This window comes from Panthera onca, chromosome D2 (genome assembly GCF_046562875.1).
Source record: "Panthera onca isolate mPanOnc1 chromosome D2, mPanOnc1 haplotype 2, whole genome shotgun sequence".
NCBI lineage: Eukaryota > Metazoa > Chordata > Mammalia > Carnivora > Felidae > Panthera > Panthera onca.
In genome coordinates this window covers 3,181,652-3,202,762 of record NC_138349.1, presented here as the reverse complement: position 1 = coordinate 3,202,762, position 21,111 = coordinate 3,181,652, and the positions used below count along the sequence as shown (strand labels likewise).

The following is a 21,111-nucleotide window of genomic DNA, read 5'->3' as shown; positions in this document are numbered from 1 at the left end:
CCACCCCCTTCCTGGGCTTCATCCTTTAAGGAGAGACTTTATGTTTTCAACGTTCATGCGTCAAGGACTTACAACCGTCTGACATTAGCTGATGCCATTGAAACAAAAAATTGGTCCGAGAACACAAACCTAATACCTTCCTTGGAGAGTTACAGTCAGGGCATTGTGTTTACCTGACAATATGTCATGTTTATAGTTCTAAGAAGGACTCCTCCAGACTTTGTGGGAATACAAAAGTGTCTCAAAATTAAAAATAATTTTTCCAAAATTACTGCTAACTGAACAGATCATTCCACCTCCGTTACGCCATTCTGATCCCCTAGTGTGTAGAGGCTAGAAAATGCGTGTGATCTGGAGAGGACGGCAGGCAGGGACTGCATCTGGGGCTGCGTCCAGTTCAGTAGCAAACAAGCGTGGCATTTCATAGACCCTGTACGTTCTCCTCATTCGTATCCTATCGATTTGTGACAGTGATTACATGCTATTGTAGCACAGGGAAGAGGGTTTTTACCCGACTCTATGACTTGTAGACTTTCTGGGAATTTTCATTAAAGTCCGTGAATTGTACAAGCCGAGACAAACGAGTTGGAGCTGACTGGTGCATAGGCCAGCCTGGGCTTAGACTGTGTTTCTCAGGCATAGTTTGGGGATCCAGTGGCAGAGACAGTGGTCGTGTTGGAATAAAGCCTCCCTCCGGGGCTGCGGAACTTGGATGAAAGGGGAATCCGCACAGAAGAAGCTGGATACGGACGCTTAGGAGGAGGTGTCCTAAGCGTCCGTATCCCCACACACCCGGGCACCGAGAGGAAGGAGGGTGTGCTGTGTCTTGGGACCTCCTCCTCCCTCACAGAAGGCTTCACCTGTCCTGGCTGCCTTGGGGTTTAGATAGCCACTCGTAGAGGTGTGTTCGGGGCTCTGTCTGTCCCAGTCCACAGGGTGGGGCGGGATGCCTGTGCCCTGGCCTTCTGGTCCTCCCTGGGGCCTTCCAGAGTGACCGCTTGCAGGTGCACTGAGGGTGATCTGCACAGCTGTGCCCTGCCCATTAACCCTGGGGATACCAGGATGTTTTCTTGCAGAGTTAGAAATATTTCCTTCAGGAGCTGGGTAAGGCTCTGGCTTTTCTGTGATGCAGACTCTCATTTTTAGGGTTGGCTCCTCCTCCGCAGCCTTGCAGGTGACTGGGATCTTCTGCTCAGGGCTTGCGTGGCCCGGGAAGACCTATTTGTTGTGGTGGTTTTGACTGTTGAATTTTTCTGAGCTTATTTTGTGTTTACAAATGCCTTTTACAAATAATTCCCAACTCAGCATGATTTGGGGCCTTTCGCCTACAAGCTCACAGGCTCCCCTCCTGCATCCTGTCCCAGAGGGCACGTATCCACCTTCTAGGAACATGGTGTGTGCCCTTCTCTGGATCGGGGACTCTGTCCTTCTCTCTACCTGGATCTCTCGGTCCCTCAAGAACGTCTTCACACTTGCCCCTCATGACCTTCTCTGACCTCTGCCAGCAACTCTAGAAACCTAGCTGCCTTCTCCCTGCTTCTGTGGCCTGTGCCCCCAGTGCCCTTACCACAGGGACACCCGTCTTTCCCACCTGCTGCCACTGTCGGACGCTTGCTTCCTGAGGGACCGTGTCAATAAATCACTGGTTGCCGAGTGGTGCTGGTGATGCCATTTGGTGCACAGGCTTCATCCTGCATTTCCACGGAAAATGCCGGACCCTGCCCTGCACCTTCCCCTGCTCCCTCTGCCTTTACCTGATGCTGGCGTGTGTGTGTCCCCTCCAGTCTAGATGACAGCCCCTCAAAGATGGCATTTTCATCAGGCTGGCCTCTGGCTGCATACCAGTGTTTACTTCAGACATTCACCCAACGAAGGCATCTTAAATATCTGAGTTCGTGATGTGGGTTACATTTTAAATAACATGATGGTGTGTGGCACATGTCATTCTTAAGTGAAGTTTCCCCTGGTGTGCATCGAAAGCATTCACTGTCAACCGTCTCCCAGAGATGAAGCCTCCAGCAGGGATGCCCAGGGTTCCCTGAGAGCATCTGCTGAAAGGCCGCACAGCTGACCATTCAGCTCCGAGAGATACTGCCCATCTTGAAAATTGGCCCAGGATAAGAAAATTCCAGAAGGATCAATAATATGTATTCCTTTTTAAAATTGTGTTCCTAAACTTCTGCTTTGCAGAAAACCCTATAAAAGGGGGATGGTAGGTAAGACCAGGACCAAAGACTTGCAGACCCCGTACCCGACAAGAGGTTTGTGTTCCTAACGTATAAGGTCCTGTCGGAACTCAACAATAAGAAAATAACATTCCAGTTGGAAAAGGGGCAGAAGAATCGCATACTCTACCAAAGAGGACAGAAGTTTGGCAATAAGCCCAAGAAAAGATGATCCCCAGCAGCCAGTAGGGAAATGCAAGGTGATGTCACAGTGAGACACCGCTGACGCCCAGCAGCCACTGTGGAAACGACGTGGTGGCTGCTTATGAAGTTAACCTATAGCGTCCATGCAGGCCCGGCGGCGACACTGCTGCTCAGACGTCCTCGAGAAACAGAAATTCGTGTCCACGCGAAAGCTGTGCCCAGGTGTTCACAGCCCCAGGTCGGGAACCACCCAAATGTGTTTCCAAAGGTGAATGGATAAACGGGGGCCCATTTTCAATGAATACTTCCCAACAAAAAGCAGGGACTCGTGGACACATGACACAACCTGGAAGTGTCTAAAGGGCCTTGTGCTGAGTGAAGGAAGCCAGCCCAGGAAGGTGTGGTTTTCGTTGCGTGACACTCTTGAGATGACAAACGTGTAACGATGAAGAGCAGGTCAACGGTGGTCAGGTACCGACCGGCCAGGGGTACCGTGGGACTGTAGAGAGAGGTCCGTGTGTGACAGAACAGGGCTGTGTCCTGCTTTGTAAAGCATACGTTAAACCTGGTGACATCGAGTCAGATTTGTAGTTTAGTTGCCAGTGTTGTACCAATGTCAGCTTCCTGGTTTTGAGAATGTACTGTGATTCCTAAGAGGATATCATGGAGGAAAACGGAGTAAAAGGTACATGGAAGCTGTGTCCACTCTTTTTGCAATGTCTTATGAATCTTCATTTTTTTTTTCGAAATAAAGTTTTAAAAAATCTGTTCCTACTCCATACCATTTAAAAAAAAACAACAACAACAAAAGAAAAAACAATAGAGAGTGGGAGAGAGTGGGCACGTTGCTGGCTTTGCTGCTGTGAATTCGAGAAAAACAGCTTCGTGTAAGAATGCAGGCGTAGGGGGTGGATCCACTCGTGGAAGGAAAGTAAATCCCAAGCTAAAAGACGATTTTCCCCCCACGATTTAGGGAAGAAAGGAAACTCTTAGGCCGTAAAAAAAAGTGTACTGAACATGATACCGCTCATTGCTTACTCTTTGATTAGCCTCATTACCTTGTGTTTTAATGACTTAAAAAACAGATCCAGAGCAGCCAAAGAGAAAATGTCCAAGCGAGTTTCAGGCTTTCCCACGCGACAACTTTTAACAGTGTGCAGGGAGGAGATACGGAAAACTTCTTCCTGACACTGATCACATTTGAAACTTCATACTTTCTTAATTCAGTCTGTTATTGACAGTAATATATTTTAACTCGAGAATGTGTTCATTCAGTGCATATTGACTTGGCTTGTGAAAACGTCCGCCATACACGCTGACATTGGATTTCCTGTCATGGTGACTTAGACGTCAGGACAGCAGTGAGTGATTCCTGCCAGTCAAGGAACTTTCACTGGAGCCCCACTTGAATGGTAATAATCTGCTCCTGTAATTGCTGTGGAAAAGGAAAACCCTCTAGAGATTTTACATCTAATCATTTATTTATAAATCTGTAGATGGCAGTCTGCAGAATACGCATCGGGGGTCAACTTTGTGCTCAAAACAGTTGCCTGATGTTTACATTTCACAGTGTATTTTTTTTTACCAATACCTCCAGCCCCCGTGATCACAAAAGGACCCCGGCTTGCTGGTACTGCTCTGCGCCTCATCCCATGTTCCAGCCACTTCATTACAGATGCCTCTGCAGAGGCCGTTCCCCTCTGTATTAGCTGAAATATGCATGTTTTTCCATCTCATTAATTCAGTCTACATACAATTAATTTTTGCCTATTAATAAACCCCTTGGTGTTAGTGACAGCTATCTAAACCACTTCACCTAGTGTGGAAGAGAAAAGTGTACTTGCAAATTTCCACCCCTCGTCTGCATTTTTATTGTCGTATTTGTGGGTTGGCGGGTGTTGGTGCATAAATCAAGCATTGCCAGGGAATGTAAGCCTGCTGAAGAACCCGGTCTTGGCCCAGCTGATGGGGAAGTCTGAAATATTAATTAGCTCCACTTGTGTTTGGGATAGATGGAGACATAGAAGCCGTCCCAGCTTGTTCGGGTCTCAGGCCACAAAGAGATTTATCGGAGCCTTAGATAAGTCAACTTTCTTTTTTTTTTTTTTTAATCTAAATTCTCAACTAATTTGGATACCCCTGAAAGGACATCTTTTCTGTGTGTTCAAATCTCATAAGTTCTCTTTTTAAAAAAAAGGCCTCTAAATACAGAGAGATGATTGTGTGTTTGATGGTTCTTCCTACCGATAACATCAAAGGGAAATGCCGAAAATGAGAGTAGATCTTTGCAATTGAAAGGAGGCACCACCTCCTTTGAACACTCATGCGGGAAAGTAGGAAGTCTCTCCCGATCCCTGCCGGCCCCACCCAAGGTCTTGGTTTTGCTGTCTTCTGATTTACCTTTGTGAGGTCTTTGCCACAAACAAATCACCAGCCAGGAGGAAATGCATTCCTACCCAGGTGTTAAGAATTCTTAGATTTCTTGGGGTGCCTGGGTGACTCAGTCGGTTGAGCATCCAACTCTTGTTTCGTCTCAGGTCATGATCTCACAGTTAATGAGTTCAAGCCCCACATCGGACTCTGCACTGACAGTGTGGAGCCTACTTGGGATTCTTTCTCTCCCTCTGTCTCCGTCTGCCCTTCTGGCTCACACGTGCGCCCTCCCTTTCTCTCTGCCCTTCTCGCTCGTGCGTGCTCTCTCAAAATAAATAACTTAAAAAATTTTTAAAGAACTCTTAAGTTTCTTGCATGGATTTGGAAAAAGTGCAGTCACCATGCACAGCAATAGTCTCTTAGGGGATGCAGCCGCTGGCCTCTTAAAAGTTGCTGCAGTGACTGAGTCCTTTCTGAGGGTCTGCATCTCGGATATGAAGCCGGATAGAGTTTATGGCAGGCCTGAGCAGCAGATGAAACTGTCCATAGAAGGGCTTTAGCGCGCCTGTCCTGTCCACAGGACTGATGTCACGTGAACGTTTCTGGATCGTTTGGCGAGGAGATTTAGCCAGTGTCGCTGGTCAGCTATGTTGGAAGCAGGTGCTTCGTTGAAAGATGGATAAACATTCAATTTGCTGATTTTTAAACAGGCCATATATATCACGTTTCTCAATTGTGATGATTGACAAGAATATCTTAGCGAGAATATTTCATAGGAACGTGTAACAGCTTGAATGAGACTCTCCATTTGGATACCGTTCACAGATACAGAAATCTCACTGCCACGTGCTGAAGCTTCCTGCCCAGCTGTGAACAGCCTTGCTGGCTGCCCGTGTGAGCTCTCGGAAGGGCCAGTCCTGTCCTCGCAGTCCTTGTTTAACACCTTAGAATGCCTTCCCACACTCTGGGGGTGAAGAGGAGACCTGCCCCTTACGCCTGCCCGCCCCTTTCTCCCTCAGACCTGCAGCCTTCTTCCCTTGCCGCCCGCAGGGCCAGATCCTTCCCGTGTGGGCTCCTTCCCCGGGGGCCCTCCTCCATCCAACTCTTGTGCTTTTCCAGGGCTACACGGTGTAACACAGGAGTTCAGTAGCTCATGCGGTGAGCGATTGGTTAATACTAAGTACAGTTGACCCTTGAGCAATGGGGGTTGGGGCACTGACCCCCCACACAGTTGAAAATTCACATTTAACTTTTGACCCCGCCCCCCAAACTTCACTATTAATAGCTTACTGTTAACTGGAAGCCTTACCAGTGACCTGAACAGTCGATTTACTTGTTTTGTGTGTTACATGAGCCATATACGGTATTCTTACGGTGAAGTCAGCTGGAGAAAACACCGATAAGCAAATCATAAAGAATATGTGTTTACGGGACCGTAGTGCATCGAGCAAAGTCTCCGTACACATGGACACACACACTGACACCGCATTGTTCGAGAATCAGCTGTCCTGTCAGAACACTGAGTGTCAAATTCCTGACTGCCTTGAGCTTCTCCAGAGCAAGTCCTATCAACGATAACTGATCATTTCATGAAGTCTAATGAAGACACCATGAGTTGGCTTTGGAGTTGAGTAAGTCAGCCTCTGAGAAAGTGAGGTATCTGCCACTTTTGTGAAGAATTGTCTGCATGCACGGATCTTATTTTGGCCTGGTTTCTAGATAATTGAGGAAGTTTCTATTTCTGTTATCTCTGCACCACAGTAGTTAATTATCCCCTAGTTCTGAGGACCGGCCAGTGACCCTCTTCCTCCCCTTGCCCTTGATTATTCGTAAGTTTAAGACCGTGCCCAGTGGCAGCTGCTCACCACCATCCGTCATCCAGTCCATGCTACTTTTTAATGTCAATTATAAAGAAAATTGCTCCTCTGGCTTCAGAAGTTTATTTAAACTTCTTCTGCGAAAATTGGTGGCTTTTCAGACTTCATGTCGAAAGCAGTAGAAACAGGCAGACATCGGGAGGCACTGGTGTGTCCGGTGGATTCTTCTAAAAATGAAAGTTCTGTTTTGCTGCTGTTGAGAGACCCAGAAAAAAATAAAAATAAAAAGCAGCTCCAAATCCCCTCCCAAGGTGCCATCCAGATAGACCTGCAGGATGATTCTGTGTGAACAGGGCAGAAGACAGCAAGCCTTACCTTGGGTAGTAGGGGCCCTGCCTGTCCTGAGTGATGTCTTCTCTCTGCCTGGCATGCATGAGGTACCCCGAGCCAGTCCTAGCTCAGGACACCGAAGAAGAGAGCTCAAATACCGAGGAGGAGCACTGAGGGAGAAGGAGAAAGTGCTCGTGCCCTGGCCGCCAAGCTGATGCTGGCATCTTAGTACCATGGATGTGGACGGAGCCAAGGGCATCCCCCTCAGGACCAGTCCCCTGAGAACACAAGGACAACCTGTCCTCAGGGTGCATCCTCCCGCCCTTGCCTGGCAGAGCGGGTGGAGGAAGAGGTAGGCTGTATCTTCCCCATCCCTGCATCCCTTAGAAGCTTCTGTAGCGTGCCATACATGGTAGATACTGAGCAGGTGTTTATGTGCAGAAGAGGAACGCCACCATGCCCATTCAGTTCCACGGGGGACAAAACTCGTGTGTGCTTCCCCTGTCCTTGGGACACAGAGGACTGTGCTGAATATCAGCCCCTCAGAACATCTCTCGTTTCCTGGAAGCTCAGCATGCAGTTGTTAAATATTACATAGTTTGGGGTGGGGGGTGTATTTTTAGGAAGAAACATGTGTTTCTTTTTGATCCTTTGTTTCTTAAAATGTTCGGTGGAGTCGCACATTTCTAGTATGTGTATTTTATGTTACTGTTTTCCCTGTAAAACATTTAATTGAAAATGGCAAGTGGGATAGTTTGAGGTTTTTCCAAGCTTAGGCGTTCAGCTGCAGACCCAGCTCCTGCCAGAGTTTCTGGTTTGGTTCCTGGAAATAGGAGTTCGTTTTCTGAGTCACATACATAGTGATTAGTGGGGAGATGTTCAGTTTTCCTAAAGTAGGAGTGAAGGAAGCATGGGTACCAAAAAGGGGACAGTAGCCTGGGAGTCGTGAATGTTTGTTTTCAAGTCTGACTTCTGTTTAATTCTTGTAAGTGTTTTAAAGAAGAAAGCCTGGCGGAGCAGATCGTTTATTTAACACGAGCAAACACCCCTTTTCTGTACTCTTTTGGTCTTTTTTCCCGGGTGGTTACGCCAGCTCTTTTGAAGACATCGTACACCAGGCAGAGGGCCATTTCTGTTGGAAGAGTTGAGAAGATCCTTGGCTGAGCTTGTATTAGTCACACTCTGATCGGCAAGGGCTGAGAGCTGACAAGTTCACTCTCCGTTGCCTTGTGCTGTGTGACTTCAGATCCGTGGTGTCTCAGGGATTTCTGCGCTGGGCCAGCGATGCCCGGAAGAGGAGAGGAGGTGATGGGCTGTGGTAAATGTGAAACTGCATAAGACCTGACGTGATTGCTCATATAGTATATAAATGGAGAAATACCGTCTCTATGATAAGGTAGTTCATCCAGGTAGTTCTTAAGTCCATGCAAGCCCGTTGAATCTTGGACTCTGGGTGGAACCAAAGCTGGAAATCCTGAAATCCCCTCCTGTGCCTCGGATCTGGTTCAGAAACCTATTCCTTAGATGTTTCAAGTTTTGATCAAAACTGGCCTGCGGTCGAAGCAGTCTGTAACTGTGGAAGTTTGTAGCTGGTGTTTGTATGTATCTTAACCCATTTAAGAAGTTCAGTTATTAAGCCCTTCAGAGAACGCATGACGAGGTTGATAGAAAACAAAATCTCAGGAGTACAATGAGGCAGCAGAATACATCAAACTATTTTCACTTATTACCATTCACTGGCCATCGTGAGCCCTTCACCAAAGGCAGTGAAGTGTCCGTTGCTTCAAATGACAGAGATGCCCGAAGGCACGGGCCGTGCTTGTGGAAGCCGGCAGACTGGTCCACGTGAACAGGGCTCAGTATGTGGGGGTGGAGGGTGAGAACACTTGGAGGCACTTGGGGTGATGGGATGTGGGGTGTGGCTGACCTGCAACCACGGGAGTTCTGGAGCAGCACCAACCATGGGGCCCGCTCCGTGGGCTGAGGTCAGCCTGGGGAGGGGGGGAGCATCCGGGGTGGGGGAGGGGCAGGCACAGTGCAGGATGACAAAGGGCCGTGGCCAGATTGGCTGGAGCTCGCGGTCCCTTGGGGGTGACCCTGCGTCAAGGCCAGACCGGGGGTTCTGACTAACACCAGACAGAACTTGGATATGACTCCGTGTGCATGATGAGAAGTCAGGAAAGGCTTGTGAGCAGGATGGTGACCTGGACCAGGCAGGATTTTCAGAAGCTTTACCTGGTCTGGGCAGGTTCTTCACATGGGGAAAGGAGTGTGGCCAGGATGGTTCAGAGGCTCTGGTGGTTGTGCAGGATGCGGGTGCAAAGCTGTGCATAGGCTACAAAGGGGAAAGGGGAGGAGAGACCTCACCAAGCCAAACCCAGCAGTATCCCCAGGGGTAGGCGAGCATGTGGTGTAGGGGTCGAGGGGAGACCAGCAGCTGGGGCAGCTTTCCGAGAGAAACCAGAATCTAGATTCTCACCCCGTATCTTGTGATCTGTGCACATAGAGTTCCTGGCACAATGCCCAGTGCGTAGCGAGTGCTCAGTAAATACCAGTGCCATGATTGACGCCATTTATTCATTCGGTACCACCCAAACCGGGTGGCTCAGATTGATGTGGGTTGGGGTGGTTGGATGTAGAATCCGGCTTACATTCAGGTTTGGAGAAGCATTTGGATCTGGGAGCATCACAGGTGAGAGTACCAGAGTGGAGTGACAGGAAATCAGCAGTGAAGGGAACCTTCTGGAGAGACCAGGCCCACAACCTTCTGTACAGGGCTAGATACTAAACATCTTGTAGACCAGACCACCTCTGCCACCATTACTCGGCTCTGCCTTCGTGCATGTAAACAAATGTGCATGGTTGGGTTCCAGTAAAACTTTGTTTACAAAAATAGCTGGTGGGCCAGGTTTGGCCCATCGAGGCATGAGGACCATGAAGATAGTGAAAATCCTGGCAGTTGGGGGGGGGGGGGGGGGGCGGGTTGCAGGCAGGCACCAGGGTGGTGCAGTCAGTCAAGCGCCCAACTCTTGGTTTTAGCTCAGGTCATGATCTCATGGTTTCATGGGTTCCAGCCCCGTAGGGCTCTGTGCCAGCAGCGTGGACCCTGCTTGGGATGTGCTCTCTCCCCCTGTCTCTCTGCTCCTCCCCTGCTTGTGCTGTCTTTGTCTCTCTCAAAATACATAAACTTTTAAAAAACAAAAAAGAGCTTAGAAAAAAGGAAATCCTGTGTGGGGACAAATGTGGGACACCGACGGTTTAAAAGGCTGGATGGTGTTGGCAAGGAGATGCTGTTGGCACAGCTGTGGAGTTGGCCCAGCAAGAGCTTGGGGCCTGAGCTAAGGGGCCGAGGAGGAAGGAGGAGGAAGAAACTCGCAGGTACATTCTGAGCATGAAAATGGCCCAGAAGGACAAACCATGAAGTCACTTTGTGTATAAATGCACACAGCCTCTCCTGGGAGAGCTCTGGGGACCCTAGATTCCCATCCGTCCTCAGCATGGGCAGTGATGGGCACTGTGATAAACTGTCTGGGGTGAAAGGGCTCTCTGGCAAAGCCGGGCAGGGCAGAAGCAAGTTACGTCCCGGTGTCTGTACACAAAAATGAGTAAATATTCACAATGCAATATTAACACACCAGCGAAAAACCAAGCTGCCTATAGGATTCTAGTTTCTGATGGATTATTTTTGTACCTGCACCTGTCACGTGGTCTCCTAAGCGTGAACAAACCCGAGACAGTAAGAGAGCCAGAACAGATGTGAACAGTCTTTTTTTTTTTTTTTTAATGTGGTAGCATTTTTTATTTTAAGGTGAGACTAAGGCTATTAATTCTTCCCATTTTTATTTAGTCTTACTATAATTTCTTCTCACTTGCATCCTGAGCAACTACCAAACCTTGCTAACTAAGTCTTGCATAAAGAGAGGATGTAACTTGTTAGGAGGAGTAATTTCAAGCCATTTGTTCCATTTTTATCAGCACTAAATAATACCTTTTAACCTCCTATCGGGATGAGGGTAAGAATGCCAGATAAAATACAGGATGCCCAATTAAATTTGTGTTTCAGATAAACAATGAATCATTTTTTTAGTGTAAGTATTATGAAAAATTGTGTTGATTTGAAATTCGAATTTAACTAGGTGACCTGTATTTTTCATTTCTCAACTCGAGTATAGTTGAGACACAGCGTTACATTAGTTGTAGGCGTACCACATAGTGATTCGACATCTCGGTACCTGAATCCGCACTCACAACAGCGTAGGTCGCCTCTGTCACCATACGACACCATCCCCGGGCCACTGACTGTATTCTCTGTGCTGTACCTTTTATTCCCACGACTTACTTGGTAACTGGAAGCTGGTACCTCCCTTTTGCCCATTTTGTCTGAGCGCCCACCCGTCTGGCAACCATCAGTTTGTTCTCGGTGGTTTTAGGTCTGATTCCGCTTTTGTTTATTCGTTTGTTTGTTTTGTTTTAGGTTCTACATGTGAGTGAAATCATATGGTATTTGTCTTTCTCAGTCTGACTTCACTTAGCATAATACCTTCCAGGCCCATCCATGTTGATGCAAATGGCAGACCTCCTATTTCTATGATTAATATTCCTTTGTATGTATACACCGCATTCTCTTTATCCATTCATCTGCAGATGGCCATTTCGATTGCTTCAGTGTCTTGGCTATCGGAAATAATGTTGCAGCAAGTATGGGGAGGTGCATATATCTTTTCAGATTAGTGTTTTCATTTACCCCGTAGTGGTGTTCCTGGATCATATGGTAGTTCCATTTTTAATCTTTTGAGGAACCTCTATCCTGTCTTTCACAGTGGCCGCACCAGCTTGCATTCCCACCAACAGTGCAGGAGGCTTCCTCTTTCTCCACACCCTCACCAACACTTGTTGTTTCCTGTGTTTTTGATTCGAGCTATTCTGACAGGCGTGAGGTGGTATCTCTTTGTGGTTTTGATTTCCATGTTCTTGATGGGCCATTTTTTAATCAGATTGTTTTAGCGTTGAGTTGTATTAGTCCTTTATACATTTTGGATACTAACCCCTTATCAGATATGCCATTTGCAAATGTCTTCTCCCACTCAATAGCTTACCTTTTCGTTTGGTTGATGTTTCTTTCACTGTGTGAAAGCTTTTTATTTTGATATAGTCCCATTAGTTTATTTTTGCTTTTGTTTCCCTTGACTTGGGAGACATATCTAGGAAAATGTTGCTATGGCTGATGTCAGAGACATTACTGCCTGTGCTCTCTTCTAGGATTGTAATGGTCTCGCATCTCACGTGTAGGTCTTTAATTCATTTTTAATTTATTTTTGTGTGTGGTTGTAAGAAAGTGATCCAGTTTCATTCTTTTGCATGTAGCTGCCCAGTTTTCCCAACACCATTTTGTTGAAGAGACTGTCTTTTTCCTACTTTTTCCTACTTTTTCCTGTGTATTCTTGCCTTCTTTGTCAAAGATTGACCATACAAGCATGGGCATACTTCTGAGCTCTCTGTTCTGTTCCATTGATCTGTGTGTCTCTTTTTGTGCCAGTACCATACTGTTTTGATGACTACAGCTTTGTAGTATATCTTGCAGTCTGGAGTTAACGATACCTCCAGCTTTGTTGATTTTTTTTTTCTCAAGATTGCTATAGCTATTTGGGACATTTTGTGGTTCCAAATAAATTTTAGGATTCTAGTTCTATGAAAAATGCCGTTGATATTTTGATAGGGATTACATTGAATCTGTAGATTGCTTTGGTTAGTATGGATGTTTTAACAAAATTCTTCCCTTCTGTGAGCATAGAATATATTTACATTTGTGTCATCGTCAGTGTTTTATGGTTTTCAGAGTACAGGTCCTTCACCTCCGTGGTTAAGTTTACTTCTAAGTATTTTATTATTATTGGTTCAGTTGTAAATGGAATTGTTTTTTTATTTTTTTCTTCAACTTTTTTTTTTTTTTTTTTTTTTAATTTATTTTTGGGACAGAGAGAGACAGAGCATGAACGGGGGAGGGGCAGAGAGAGAGGGAGACACAGAATCGGAAACAGGCTCCAGGCTCCGAGCCATCAGCCCAGAGCCTGACGCGGGGCTCGAACTCACAGACCGCGAGATCGTGACCTGGCTGAAGTCGGACGCTTAACCGACTGCGCCACCCAGGCGCCCCTGGAATTGTTTTTTTAATTTCTCTTTCTGCTACTTAGTCATTAGTGTAAAGAAACGCTGCCAATTTCCATATGTTAATTTTGTATCCTGCAGCTTTACTGAATTCATTTATTGTAATAGTTTTTTGGTGGAGTCTTAATGGTTTTCTACGTATAGTATCATGTCATCTGCAAATAGTGGAAGTTTAACTTCTTCCTTACCAGTGTGGATGCCTTTCATTCTTTTCTCTTGTCTGATTGCTGTGCTGGGACTTCTAGTACTATGCTGAATAAAAGTGGCAAGAGTAGACATCCTTATCTTGTTCCTAATCTTAGAGGAAAAGCTCTCAGTCTTTCACCATTGAGATGTTAGCTGTGGATTTTTATCATGGATAGAAGTTGGTTATGCTGAGGCATGTTCCCTCTAAATCCACTTTGTTGAGAGTTTTTTTCTGCATCTATTGAGATGATCATATGATTTTTATCCTTCGTTTGTTGGTGTGGTATATCACATTAATTGATTTGCAAATATTGAACCATCCTCGTATCCCTGGAATAAATCCCACTTGATCATGGTGAGTCAGCTGTTTAAAGTATTGTTAAATGGAGCTTACTAATATTTTGTTGAGGATTTTTCTGTTTGTGTTCATCAGAGATATTGGCTTGTAGTTTGTGTGTTTGTGTGTGGCATCTTTATCTGGTTTGGGTGTCAGGATAACACTGGCCTCACTGAATGTATTTGGATGCTTTCCTTCCTCCTCCATTTTGGAATAGTTTGAGGAGAGTAGGTATTACCTCTTCTGTAAGTGTTTGGTAAAATTCACCTGTGAATCCGTCTGGTCCTGGACTTTTATTTTTTTGGTAGTTTTATAATTAACAATTCAATTTCATAAGTAGTAACTGGTCAGTTCAGATTTGTATTCCTTATTGATTTAGTTTTGGAAGATTATAACGTCTCTAAGAATTTATCCATTTATTATAGGCTTCCCAGTGTTGGCATATAATTTTTCATAATATTCTATTATAATTCTTTGTATCTCTGTAGTGTCTGTTCTCTTTCATTTCTGATTTTATTAATTTGAGTCCTTTCTCTTTTCTTTTTTTGATGAGTCTAAGGGTTTATCAATTTTGTTTATCTTTTCAAAGAACCATTTCTTGATTTTCTTCTATTGTTTTTTGTCTCTGTGTCATTTATTTCTGCTCTGCTCTTTATTGTTTCCTTCCTTCTGCTCACCTTGGGCTTTGTTCCTTTTTAGTTACTTTAGTTGTAGGTTTAGGTTGTTTGAGCTTTTTCTTGTTTCTGGAGGTAGACTTGTATCATTATCTATTTCCCTCCTAGACCTGCTTTTCCTGTGTCCCAAAGATTATGTACTGTTGTATTTTCATTTTCATTTGTCTCCATGTGTTTTTTATCTGATTTCATTATTGACCCATTGGTTGTTTGGTAGCATGTTGTTTGGCCTCCACATGTTTGTGTTTTTCCAGTTGTTGTTTTTGTCTGTATGTGATTGATTTCTAGTTGTATACCATTGTGGCTAGAAAAGATGCATGCATGGTATGATTTCCATCTTCTTGAATTTATTGAGGCTTGTTTTGTGACCTAGCGTACGTTCTATTCTGGAGAATGTTTTCGTGTGTACTTGAAATGAGGAGAATGTTTCATGTGTACTTGAATGTAGTTGGAACATTCTGTATATTTCTCAGCATCTGGTCTAATGTGTCATTTAAAAAGACACTGTTTCTTGGGGCACCTGGATGGCTCAGTCAGTTAAGTGTCCGACTTTGGCTCAGGTCATGATCTCACAGTTCACAGGTTCGAGCCCCGCATCAGGCCCTGTGCTGACTACTCAGAGTCTAGAGCTGCTTCAGATTCTGTCTCCCTCTCTCTGTGCCCCTCCCCTGCTTGCACGCTCTCATGCACTCCTCTGTCTCTCTGTCAAGAATAAATAAACATCAAAAAAAAAAAAAATAATAAAGACACTGTTTCTTTATTGATCGTGTTAGATGATCTAGCCATTGATGTAAATGGAGTGTTAAAGTCCCCTTCCTTCTATTATTGTGTTACCATCCATTTCTTCCTCTGTCAGTTATTATTGGCTTTATGTATTTAGGTGTTCTAATGTTGGGTGCATAGATATTTAAAATTGTTAGATCTCCTTGTTTGATCCCTTTACCATTATGTAATACCCTTCTCGGTGTCTTGTTACCATCTTTGTTTTAAAGTCTATTTTGTCCGATACAAGTATTGCTACCCTGGCTTTTTTTCACTCCCATGTGCATGATAAATGTTTTTCCATCTCTTCACTTTCAGTCTGTATGTATCTTTAGGGCCAACCTTAGTCTCTCTTAGAGAGCATATACATGGGTCTTATTTTTCAATCCACCTCTCCCAACCCCTGTGTCTTTTAATTAGAGCATTTAGGCCATTTACATTTAAAGTAATGACCAATAGGTATGTACTTATTGCCATTTTGTTAATTGTTTTCTGGTTGATTTTGTTGTTCTTCTCTCTTGCTTTCTTCTCTTGATCTCTTTTTTTGTGATTGATGAGTCTCTGTCATGTTTGGCTTTCTTTCTATTTTTTGTGCATCTGTTATAGGTTTGGGATTTGCTGTTAGCATGAGGTTCATATATAACATCCTAAGTATATAGCAATTTATGTTAAGTTGATGGTCATTTAATGAACACACAGTCTTAACCTGGGCTCCTCAAGAGGAGTCTGAATTTCCAAGCACCTATGAGTTCTGTGAGATTTCAGAATTTATGTTTACATTGCAATTAGAATCTTTAAGAATAAACATTCCACTATATATGAAGTTTAAATGCTTCTTCTGTAGAATTAATTCCCCAGTGGGAGATGTTTCCACAAATAAGACTTTACTTTTTCAAGTTACTGTTTGTTTCAAACTCTTGAGTATTTGAGAATCCTTAGAAAAGAAAAGGATCCCCTAATTATTCAGGCCTGAGACTCCAGCTAAAGCGGAGGACTTAAATTCAGAATGGAGCCAACTTGAGAGGCCTCCAAGCCTCCACAGGCATGCTGTTGTGGATGCAGAGAAGGACGCCTGTACTGAGCAAGGCTTAGTTCTGGGAGGGAGCTAGCAATTTGGGACCAGAGAACAGGAGAGAGACCAGAACATTAACAATTCTGTTGTATTTGTGGTTGGCACAGTGATGCAGCCCGCAGGCCCATTGTCTAACCTTGGGGATTGGGTGACACTACATGGGGCAGCAGAGAGGAAACAGACTCTCCCCTCAAGCTCCCACCAGAAATGGTCTCAGCAGGGTCTTGTCTCTTTGTCCCCCTTTGCTCTTCTCAAGCTCAGGGTGGAGGCGTTCAGGGGTCACATCAAGGCTTAGTGCTCTGAAGTGCCACCCCGGCTCCAGAGGCTTTATTTGCAGGGCCCCTTCTCTCATCCTGGCAGTCAGAACACCTGTAAATAAATGCTGCTTTGTTTTTGCTGGAAAACCCTGTGACGCCCCCTTCTCTCTTCCCCTGGGAGGGCTGTGAACCGGGTCCAGGCGCGGAGCTTACGGTCCACAGACCCGCCTGCCTGCAAGTGTGACAGCCTCCCAGAGGGCTGTATTGATTTTTTTAAGAGGAGGAAAAAGGCATATAAAATTGGACTTTCCAGCCTTCTTTGAGTAGAAAGTGGTGCTTCCTAAAGGGAATTTTAATTGGCTGGCTTTGCAGCAGAAATGCTTTCTGCCCCTTTCTTTCTCCTCTTCACCCTGCCTCCATTCATCCTGTTAGACACCCCCTAAGCCCGTTTGCTTTTACTTCCTGCTCTTGAACATTAAGTGGGTACTTCATTGGCGGACTTCTGATTGGGAGACCTCGGGTGTTGCTAAGTTGGAGCGCCCTGGAAGGAAAGCAGAAGATGCTGGGGTAGCAGCCAGCTCGCAGAACGAGGGGGGCGGGAAATGGCATCTGCTCTTTGCTGCTCAGAGTGAATCATCCTTCAAATTGAAAATCTTGATTTCTGGTGCCAGTGACAATACTTGTTGAAGAAGTACAAATGTTTTCTGCTGCTTGTAATCTACTTCTTGCAAATATTAGTACTCTGGAAAAAAGATTTATTTTAATAATGTGAGTTTTAGGTTTTTTTTTTCTGTAGTTAACATTGTTTTATTACCCTATATCCTTGCCAGAAAGCGCATTTTAAGAGTTTCAATTCAAAATTAAATATGACCTCAGTGTTTTAAAATACAATTACATTAACTGTCCATTTAATAGTTGCTTAAGATTTTTTTGGCCACTAATGTATAGTCAATATACTTGTCTGATATTAAACGCAGGGTTTTCAGCTCTGCTCACCAGCTAACGTGTTCCAGCTGCAACAATAAATAGGAGAAGCGAAGGCTTTCTGAGAAAGTGAGCTACGGAAAGTTGTTGCCAGAGGAAACTGCAGTGCTGTCTTCCATCATAAGCGACACTTTTCTTTAAAAACTCCATTGTGTTTGAAAATAGGGAACTATCTATTATTTAGAACTGTACAGACCAATTTACAAGACAGGTAATTTAGTGGCAGGATTATGTATTAATGAGCCCAGTACACAAGTTAATGGGACTAAACCCTGTGGAGGTCAGTCTTCCTATAACACATGCCTTTTGGAGCGAAAAGAGGTGGTGTCTTCAGAACGTTGAGTTATTATTTTAGTATTTAAATTAAGACACCTTCCCTTGCTAAGATGTGATTTTTTTTTTCTGAATTGCATCACAACAAAGTCGTCTAGATGCTGTATGGAGATCAATTTTGTCAACCATATTAGGGGTGGGTATGTTTTAGTCCTGTTAGTACCTAAGGCGTGAGAACCTGGAGAAGGGGCCGTGGCTTTCCAGGCTCAGGCACGTGCCGCCTTCCCCGCCACATGCTTTGTCTCTGGGATGCTCCGCCCCACTGTTCACCAGACCTTCCAGAATTCCCAGTCACCGTGGCAGGGACACTCATGTTCCTGCTTCCTGAAAGTGGGTTTCCTTCTTATGCCTGTATTCCCCCAGAATTGATCAGAAGGCAGTGACTGCAGGGGGTCTGCTGGTGTCCCCTGCATGTCAAGGGGGGGGGGGGCGGGGCCACAGAGTTCTCCCCCACGAGGACCCTCTTCCCTCTTTCTATGGCGACCTGATGAGCTGCTCTTGGGAGACTGAAAAACCTCACGGAGAAAGGAGGGGCAGCACAGGTGGCCTTCCTCGCATGTGTGCAATTGCTGGAATTCAACACCTATCAGTAGTCAAGGAATGAAGTATTCGCTGTTGAATTTCATTTTTCTTGTGTTTCATCTCGTTATACAGTTGATTGCCTTATAGCAGGAGTGGGGAATGCCGTGAAGAAAGCCCACTTAGTCTTGTGTCTTCAAATCTGAAACACTTCCAGGTTTTGACTGTGGAGTCCTATCAAAGTAAGCAGAATTGGAAGTGATGCCCAGTCCCTGGGCTTTAACAAACTTTGTTACTCAGCATTCTGCTACAAAATCTGAAAAGGCAGAGAAATGCAGCTCTCGCTGTTTAGAAAATCTTTGTGGGTTTTTCTTCCCTCCCCCCTGCCCCCGGGGAATGTTTTCGGCAAATTATTCATTGGAAAAACGAAACATGAACTGCAGGTGTTTCACAGCGCGTGTGCCGTGGTGGCCGTGTTCTCACCGTTGCATCTTGTCCACCCACTCGTTCAGCAGGCAGATCCTGAGCACCAGCACTGTGCCAGATTGGACCCCAGGGCTGGGAGGCAGAGTTGGGATCAGCTCCACGACAACGCACGGCTCTTCAGCCAAAGACCTCGAGCAGCCTTTGTGGGGAGCCCACCCATCTGACTTCTTCATGCAGCCTAGACTGACATCTGCCCATTGCAAACCAGCCTGCCCTGCTGGTTTGCCAAGCCACGTGAGAACCATAACGTGGCTTTTATCACCCTGGTCCTTGCTTCCAGAGGGTTGAGTGTAGGGAAGATGGTGAGCCTGGGACATTCTAAGGCCTAGGCTGCTTACCTGTATAAAGGAATGTTGTGTGGAATGGTCGTCGAGGCATTTAAACGTAAACATGGACTTCCTTTGAGGGTGTAGACCGGTGATGCCCAGCGGGCTGCTCCCAAAGACCCAAGACCCTACAGTGTGGACACTCCGTCCGTCTTCCTGGAAGTGTCTAGTATATAACAGAACTAGATTTAACACTTAGATTCCCATTGTCCTCGAATTGATAGGGCAGTGGGCCAAGGTTGTAGTCTTACGGATTAGGGAGAACTTTATAGAAGTTACCTAAACATAAAAGAATAACTCCAAATGCTATATAGGATATATGCTATCAAGAATAGAGCATGTGAACATAAGGACTTTTCCTTATAAGGGGTGACTACTCATTTCCATTTCAGAGATGATCTGGAATACTGTGACTTCAAGGAGGTGGTACAGAGGTTAAGGTCTTTGGAATCAGACTTTAATTCAAGTTCTGGTTGCATCCCTCATGCATTGATTAAGTTATTATCACAAGACTTCTGGACTTAGTTTCATCTTCTGGAACATAGAGATAATATCTCCCTTAGGGGTTATTGGGAGGAATAAATATGGAATAGTTGTTTTTTTGTTTTTTTTTTTTAATTAAATACCTCACACGTGGTAGGCACTCAGTAAATAGCAGCTATGAAATTTTATGCAAGTGTTTTCCTTGACTTGTTTCCCTATAGTTGGTCCTCACCTTTATTCAGTGGACCCCTCGTTTCCAAAATGTCATATCATGTAATGGAGGTCTGACAGTGAGACATTCTCTCAACTGGGACTTCTGTATTCAGTTGCCTTGACTCTGGCTGACCTTGAATGTGTTACTGAGAGATTGGGGTATTAGATTGCATGGTAGAAAGCCAGTCATCTTGGGGCGCCTGGGTGGCTCAGTCGGTTAAGCGCCAACTTTGGCTCAGGTCATGATCTCATGATTTGTGAGTTCGAGCCCCGCGTCAGGCTCTGTGCTGACAGCTCGGAGCCTGGAGCCTGCTTCGGATTCTGTGCCTCCCTCTCTCTCTGCTCCTTCCCTACTCGTGCTCTGTCTCTGTCTCTCAAAAAAATAAACATTGAAAGCAAGCAAGCAAGCAAGCAAGCCTGACAGTCAGTCATCTTTGCCCATCTTAACTATGGCCCTGAGAGTTTCCAGTTCTCATGCTACTTTCTTTTTTCTCTTCACAGTTGTGTGTTTTAGGGAGCAAAGGCCCTCTCACTGATGGTTCAGTTCTGTGTCCCTAAAATCTTATATCCCAGAGCCAGCCCTTGTTTGAAACCTATGTCTTTTTCGTTAGGTGTCCTTGCAAAACTTTAATGGCACAGAGCAGTTAGTACATGTAATGACCTTCTGCACTATCATTCTGTCGTTTGGGCACAGACATCGATTTTGCTTATCTTGGCATGTGAAGGAAGGAGTCTGATTCCTCTCTGTGTCTCCTGAGCCTGCAGTGGCACACACCCTCAGCAGAGCGGAGCAAGGCCACACAGAGTCTTTGAGGGCACTGGAAGGGGCACCTGTAGAGAGTGTGCGGGTTGGCTCAGCAGAGAGAGACCAGACTGTGGAGGACACTCAGAACAGGTGGCTGCTGCCCTGGGCCACATGCATTATAAAGTCAGCCTGGCGGATGCTTGCGGTTGACCAGATGCCCCATTATGAAATCTCCATGTGAATGTGAGGTTTCTATAATTTTCGTCTGTGGACCAATTCATTATTTGTCCCTTCTTTACCGGGAGTGTAGAGAATTACTGAATAATGCAAAGTTACCTAACCCTAAAGATCCTGTGGGGGGAAAAAAGTGCCCATAAGGGAGTACCAATAATTTGATGAGACCGGTGGAAATGACTCTTTAAAAATTGTGTATTTTTATGGGTATTTTTCAACAAACGTACTAAATTTATTCTACCTAACAATTTGATGAGAACTCTTTATTCCTCTTTCGTGTTAGCTGTTCCTTTTTTAAACTATTTCATTGCTACTGTATAAACATTTTATTTATAGGAAGCTAAATTAAGCTGGGAAAGAGGAGTCTACCTCTGGTGTGTGAAATGTTGGAAAGTGCTTTGTTCCCTGCTTCAGTGGCAAAAAGCAAATGCAACATAGACATAAGG

The 21,111-nt window shown here is 45.1% G+C and overlaps 1 protein-coding gene across 8 annotated transcripts in view; it reads left to right on the top strand.

Moving 5' to 3' along the window:
• MGMT (O-6-methylguanine-DNA methyltransferase) overlaps nucleotides 1-21,111 on the top strand; it is a 297,215-nt gene that overhangs the window by 222,675 nt on the left and 53,429 nt on the right. Inside the window, exon 1 of one of the 8 annotated variants that reach the window (XM_078434978.1) lies at nucleotides 2,498-2,607. The exons of 6 other annotated variants lie outside the window; for them this stretch is intronic. In XM_078434978.1, the coding sequence (XP_078291104.1) occupies nucleotides 2,513-2,607 (95 nt within the window). In that variant the 5' untranslated portion in view covers nucleotides 2,498-2,512. Of the gene's footprint in view, nucleotides 1-2,497; nucleotides 2,638-21,111 lie in introns of those variants that run through there. One more of the 8 variants, XM_078434977.1, reaches the window with a different exon arrangement.